We start from the raw sequence: 7124 nt of genomic DNA, 5'->3' as shown, positions 1-7124 counted from the left end.
GGTTCAGCGTAGGATTCAGACAGCAGAGCTCTTTGTGGAAGAGCTGAGCCGTGTCCCCAGGGGCCTCTTGTCAGATTCTGTTTCCCTCAGCTCCGAGCAGACGTAAGACAGGCTGTAGGACAAGAGCTCCACTCCCTGATTGTGTGTGCAGCACAGGGAGAGGGTTGGGCTGGGCCGCGGAGGGCTGAGGACACCAACCCTTGGCGCAGCGCATCGCTGCTCTGCAGGAAACACACGCTTCTCACGGGTGAGCCCGCTGCCTGCACAGGAGCATAGAGAGCTGGGTGCTGGTCACCAGCACCCTCCTTGTGACACTGCCTCAGCTGGACAGCACTGGGCAGAACCAAAGAGCAGCAGGAGCCTGGTCAGTTGTAAAAGACTTGTGAAGAATTAGAGTTGAAACATTTGGCCCCGTAGTTCCGTGGTTCCCTTCGATCTGTTCTGTCTGATCTAGGTAACCAGGAAACGCCTTTCTTCTGCTCTTTCCTCAGGAGCTGGTGGTGGCTCTAAGTCACCTGGTGGTTCAGTACGAGAGCAACTTCTGCACCGTTGCCCTGCAATTCATGGAGGAGGAGAAGAATTACCCGCTCCCTTCTCCAGCTGCCACGGGTGGGTGCATCGTGTTTGTGTGGGCAGGAAATGTGGAGCCTAAAGCACTTGGGGACTTTTATCGAAGGAGTTTGCCCAACAGAGTGCAATTCTTGCTGGTGGTGATTTATCAAAGAGCAAAGTTGAGTGTCTTGGTGGGCAGTTCAGATGTCCGGTTAGCACCAGAATATATTGCACTGGAGAAGTGAATCCTCCGCTGAGTCTGCAGCCACACCATGGCCGTAGCTCAGCAGCCCGCTGCAGGGACTGAACGCCCCCTCAGGTTCAAAGGCATTCCCTCCAGGTCAGACTGGAGTCTGATTGTCAAGACAGTACCCAGGCTTAGCAGATGTTTTTTCCCCTTAAGATATATCTGAAATTTCAGTGTCATGTTGACCTGATAGAAGCCTCAGCACACAGCAGTGATCCAGCCAGCCTCCTTGTAAAGCTCCAGACAAGAAGCAGTGAAGAGCTCTATGCTCGGTGCTGTGGTCCCATCCCTTTTGTTGTGTCTGCTTTATGCTTTATGTAGGGAGTGAAAAGCCCGAGGGAAGTTGTTGCCAACCTCATATGTTCTTTAGATGTTAAGTACCTTGAAAATCTGAAAGGATAATGGGACTGTTCAGCAGAAACTTGGAGATGAGAGCATGGGCTGTCTCTGCAATGAGTAGTTTAATCTTGCCTGAATAACTAAATCATATTGGAAAACAAGCTTCTCCCCATTTGTCCTTTCACTGCAGCAAATAAACATGACATGCAGTTTATATAGTGCCTGTCCTTCCCTCGAAGGATCCTGAAGGATTTATACGTAGGATTCTCTGGAAGCATCGGCCCCACCACCATAACGCAGCCACCTCTGCAGTGGAGTAAAAGAGCTGTTCTGAAGCCATGGTGCCGTGTGTGTATTCAGGAATGAAAATAAGAAAGTTTGGGAAGTTAGAAGTATCAAGGTCATGGGTGAAATAGGAGTTGAAACCAGGCCCGAAATCTGGTCAGAAAACCAGCATTTTCCTAAGTCTTTGTAATGAGAAGATTTACTGGATTTACTGAGCAGAAGCAGACAGACTCCTGCAAGAGCTGCCTGCCCAATGGCATCTGCCGGAGCAGCGTGGCCAAGCACAGTGTCCGGGCAGTGGCCCAGCACTGGCCAGGGGAGCAAAGCTGTCTTGGCTCTCGGGTGGTCTGCAGGCACTGGCAGGGCTTGGCTCACCTGGTTTTGTTGGAGGGAGCAAAATCACAGCCCAGACAGCAGAGCCAGAGGATCCTTTTCCATGCCCACCAGACAACGATAACTAAATTCTGTTCACAGTATGTTGGTTATGTATTTTGCTGAGAAATACCCAGAAGGCTGCGATCGCTTTGGTTTCATCTGGAATTGCTGCATTTTGCATTCACAGAGGGTGGGAGTTTGACACCAGTGCGAGACGGCCCGTGTACGCCGAGGCTGCGGTCCGTCAGCTCTTACGGGAACATCCGCGCAGTCACCACAGCCAGGAACCTGAACAAGTCCTTGCAGAACCTCAGCCTGAATGAAGAATGTAAGAGAGATTTCAAAATTACTTGATTTTTCTTCACCTCTTGCAGGCTGGGAAATAGCACATGCAAGACAGCACGAGCTGAAACAGACCCTTGAGCCCAGGTTATCGAGCGGCTGGCTCCAGGGGCCTAGATCAGAAGCTCCCTTGTAATTAGTTTCAATGTCCAGGTCATTAGTATTGATTTTTCTGGTGTTTGGGGACCAAAAAGGTGCTTCCCAACTTGCTAACACATATGGATTGTACACGGAATCTTCTCTGACCCCTTGATCTTGCTCTGTGTTTAAACATTCACTATTTGAAGGGTTGCTGTGGGTTTGCCCACACCTTCACGGAATGTCGCAGGGTATCAAGAAGGGCTGCTGTGCCTGGGTGAAAATCGTTCTCTCACCGCTTCTTGTTTCAGTCTCTGCCCCCTTCTCTCTTGGCAGCTGGCAGCTCTGTCGCGTTTTCTCCTGGGAATCTCAGCACCAGCAGCAGCGCTAGCAGCACCTTGGGCAGCCCGGAGAATGAAGAGTATATCCTGTCCTTTGAGACCATTGACAAGATGAGACGAGTCAGCTCCTACTCTTCTCTGAATTCACTGATAGGTGGGTAAAGACTCTCCTGCCCTTCCTCTGGGGTCCCCTTTCCTCACACACTTGCAGCAGCCTTTGTGGAAAGTTTATATCTTGGCTCCTGCTAGATCTTTCTCCAAGAGAATTTCTCCTGACACCAGAAATGCTCCTCTTGGGCTTGGTGACGTGCAGAGCAGGGTCCCTCCTGCCCCGATGGAGGGGATGGGATGGCAGCTGCTGGCTCCGCTGTCGGCTGCACTGCAATGGCCAGCGGCTGTTGGCAATCTGAGCCCAAACCGTGGCATATTCGGGCTTTCCACACCCTCTGCAGTTTCCCTGGCTGGAGAATGAAAGCGAGGACTCCCTGTCCCATGGGCAGCAGCTGTGCACTCCGGCACTAGCTGCCTGCCCTGGTGGTTTTTCCCACGGGATGTATTTCGACACAGCCGCTTCATTGTGTTCCTCACCCAAGGAAGCCTTACCTGGCTCATTTCCTGCGTGGGTTTATAGGAACAAACTTAAAACAGGGCATAAAAAAGCAGAAGTCCCAGGCTGCATCTTAAAAGTGAAATAAATGAATGTTTCATAGGAATCTGATTTTGTGCCGAGGTTCCGTGGCTGACCCCATTGCCCCCCGTCCCCTCGCCATTACGTCCTCCCAGATACGCAGCTCTAACGGCGCTGGCAGCACTGCACGTTTTACACCGCTCAGCGGGCCCTGCCCTCCCAGCACCCGGCTCTCTGGGTGCTGGCAGAGCTCTCTGGGCGCAGTGCTGGAGCCCTGAGAAAGGGAAACTTTACCTGTGTGTGTGCAGCGCGTGGCTGATTCACCCGCAATGGATTGTTTGCATTTCTTTTATAGAACAGAACTGCACAGTTCATCCGGAGCTCCTTCAGCTCCGTTGTTTTTCAGTAACTTTCCCAGTGGTGTTTGGCTTTAAACTGGCTGCAGTTTCTCAAACCATCTCAGCCGTTCTGGGGCAGTAACACAGCCGTGCAGCAGGAGCAGCTTTTGGAGCAGCCTCCTTCCAGGGAGCAGGGAGGCAGCGCGCGGCAGAGAGCTGCTGGGGGAAGTCGCTGTGTTTTCTCTCTAATCAGTTAATGTGCCCATATTTTCTAGCCGTCAAAATTGGTGAAAAGAGACTCCTCGGAGAGGAGGCCCCCTGGGTGATAGACATTCTGCTCTACGCCGCTAGTGTGTGGAGGAAGTAATAGTGGTTTGGCTCTCCTGAGCTGAAGGAATTTGGGATTGTCATTCCTGCGCTCCTGTGGCAGATTAAAGTTGTGTGTTCATGAGAAGCCTGAGCTATTAATTTGCTTTTGGTTGTAGGTAATGAAATTGGATCTTCTAAAGCATGACAGGAATGTTGGGAAATGTCTCTCCATCTTTAGCTAGAACCTGAGTTTTCTCATTTCCACTGGTGCACACTGGTGTCTGCTTGATGGCTTGAGCATGTCTCGAGGGCTGTACAGCACAGTTGGAAAAGAGTCTAGAGGAGAGCAGGGATGAGGGCGGCAGGCCTTGGAAAACAAACAGAGCAGTTCTCCAAAGCCTCCCTCATTCTGATTCAAGTGGAGGAGCTCATATCCAGCTGGAAACGGCCGAGCTTACAGAAGTGTTTAAAATTCATAACTCACACAGAATCCCATTACCTTCAGCGTTTGCCTGCTGAAAGCTGGGCTGTTTCCATCTCTGCTGAAGAATCTCCATCTTCCAGCCGCTCTCTCCTGCTCCCCAAGGAAGGAGTTTTCAACATGCCATCAGCTGCCGCCACCCTCAGCAGCACCGTGGCTGCCGCACAGCCAGCCCGGACTCACATTAACCCCTTTCCTTAGAGTTTTAGTGTGCAATAAACCACTGCTGAATGGCTCGCAGGAGCAGGGGCGCTCAGGGAGGAGTCCGTCTGGATGGACCTCTCTGAACTGGAAGAACGTTTTTTTTCTCCTCTCTCTTTTGGAAGAAGTAATGGTGATTTGGCTCTGCCAAATATTTCGGACAGGCAGAGCAGTAAAAAGGATGCTTTGGGCACAGGGGTAGACTCAAACCAAAGCAGAAATTCCAGTCTGTAGTAATAAAAGTGGAATTTTTCAGCCACAGTTGAATTCTCTGTTCCGCGCTCTGCATTCCCTGGGTTGATTCACTGATGTGGAGCTTTCTTTACTCTTGTGATTTTAGGAACGTGGTGCTAGAGGGATTATTCTGGGTCAGCTTATCTCCTCTATTGACATTGTGGCATCATGCGATGTACTTCTTCTTCCCAAAAATGTGAGGAAAACCTCTGCATTCCTCCTTGGGCCATTCTGCAAACAGCTGCTTGATTGACCTCAGCCCCCACGCCCCAGGACGTGCCCCAGCGCCCCAGGTCTTGCCCCTCCCCACACAACCTGTACTTTCAACCTAGGTGTACTGTTCCTGGCACTGTCCCTTGGCCAGTCCCTCCTGTTTCCAGAAGGGACATTAATTCCTGGCCCATATTTTCAAGCTGGCAAGCGGCAGGTTTTGGTTAGTCAACAAAGACATCAGTCTGGCCGGGAAGCTGAGCCTTGCTGCCTTTGCCGTGCTAGTCATTAGTCTTGATGTCCTGGAAATGTTTAGATTAGTTTAGTTGTAAGATAGGAAAAGGGAAGGAATTAAGAAGGGAGTTTGCATACCTTGAGGCTGCTTATTCATATCCAAACTGCATGATTAAAGTCTTTGTCCTACAGAGATCATCACTGGAAAGATTATATTAAAGAATGATCAAAGGAGGAAAATAAATCTTGGAGCGATTAAATGCTGAGGAGTAGCTCTCTTTTCCAGCAGCAGAGGCTGGGGGCAGAAAACTACTTGCCACGTCACAGTGTCTGTCCCAAAGAGCCACCTCTTACTGCGGTGGGGATGAGGAGAGCAAGAGATGTAGGTGGACAGTAAATCGCATTGCTCCTGAGTGAGTGCTGGGGCAGGTAGAGCCTCCCTCCCTCTCACCAGGCGATGTACATGCATGCACATAGTGAGCAGGAACTGGTCGACCAGCAGCATTTACCTGTAGTAACTTGCACAGTAGCAGAACGCAGGGATCTGAGTGGGTTTGGGAATGGAAGCGTGTTGCAGAGGGTGGCCCTGGCAGGCTGTGGCATGGGACTGTTGCAGCCCTGGGCCAGGGAGCATTCCCTGCTCTGAGGGAACTTACTTTTCCCTAATAAGCTACTTCTGGTTTCTGCTGGAACATGAGAAAACTCGTGCTTTGCCGTCTGAATTGCTGTCAGGGGCCGGACTGTGCAGGGACCCCTTTGCGTGGCCCCATGCAGAGCCCAGCTTGCAGCTGTCAGGTCTGTCAGGCGACGCTGATTTGCTGGTCCTCTGGGGACAAGCTGCCGCCCGCATCTGCTGAAGCAGAATTCAGAGAGCAATCAGGATTTCAGATGTTCTCCTCATCCCAGTAGCTCTCACAGGACCTTCCGTGTCCCTTGCAGGAAGGGGAGCACTTGTGGGGCACATGTTGACAGAGCAGGTGGGGTTAGCGTGGACAGGAGGCAGACACCGAGTCCTCGGGGCCGTTCAGTCTGAGGGCTTTCAGCTGCACCTTTCACCCATGCCAGTCCGAAACGTGGCTCTCCCTCCCGGGGCTGGGTGGGCGCAGGAGCCATCTCTGTCCGCGGCGGCAGCGCCGGGTCGGCCCATGGCTGGATTTTGCTGCTGTATTGGGTGGGGAGCAAGCTGCACCTTCTTCTGGAGACCAAGGCTTAAAACCACCGCAGAGGTTTTTACAGGGGAGTGAAAAGAATCCCCGGCAAGGGCTGGAAAATCAAACAGAACAAATACAAACACTAGCATTTGCTCTGGCATCCAGCGTGGTTCCACCCGTCGTGTGCCCGGTGACCCGGCTGTGGGCTCTCAGCCAGGGCCCTGCCCCGCGGCCGTTACCCAGCACCCGCTGTTCAGTGGAACTAGGAGTTACGCATATGCCAAGAAAATCAAAGGCGTCAGTAACGACAGGCAATTTATTTTTCACATTCTTAGTGGAGAGGAATAATTTTGTAAATGTAAATCTATACTGCAAGGTCCATTTAACTGGCTTGAATCAGTCTGACTAATTACAGAGCTGTCTGCTGAGATGAACACCCTGGCCCCTCACTCGGCTCTTCATTCGCATCTCAGGGATGGTTTTTCCATTTTAGTCCGTGAGGTGATGCAAAGTGGCTGTTCCTCCTGCCACCTCTGCTGCCTCCTGTTATCCCACTGCCTCAGTGCTGAGTTCCACAAGGAGCCGTCTCGGATGTGTCACTCTACCAAACAGTAACACGGGCGGGGGGGAGGATGGCAGCAGAAAGGGCCGGCCCTTTGAGCAGCAGCTCTGCGCCCGAGATGCCTTTGTAGAAATTCCCTCTGTTGTTTTCAAAGGCTGCCGAACGAAGGAGGAATCGTGCTGGCGCAGTTCTGGTTTAAAGTTGTTTTTTCACGACG

The 7124-nt window shown here is 51.7% G+C and overlaps 1 protein-coding gene across 1 annotated transcript in view; it reads left to right on the top strand.

Moving 5' to 3' along the window:
* Positions 1–7124, top strand: part of RPTOR (regulatory associated protein of MTOR, complex 1) — a gene marked incomplete at its 3' end in the record, with an annotated part of 119383 nt that overhangs the window by 85712 nt on the left and 26547 nt on the right. The window contains exons 19-21 of the mRNA XM_010140139.1: positions 492–609; positions 1986–2126; positions 2555–2713. Of these exons, the coding sequence (XP_010138441.1) occupies positions 492–609; positions 1986–2126; positions 2555–2713 (418 nt within the window). The remainder of the gene's footprint in view (positions 1–491; positions 610–1985; positions 2127–2554; positions 2714–7124) is intronic.

Source organism: Buceros rhinoceros, unplaced genomic scaffold (assembly GCF_000710305.1).
Source record: "Buceros rhinoceros silvestris isolate BGI_N320 unplaced genomic scaffold, ASM71030v1 scaffold7337, whole genome shotgun sequence".
Lineage (NCBI taxonomy): Eukaryota > Metazoa > Chordata > Aves > Bucerotiformes > Bucerotidae > Buceros > Buceros rhinoceros.
The sequence above is the reverse complement of the archived record's forward strand: the minus strand, read 5'-3'. Positions and strand labels throughout refer to the sequence as shown.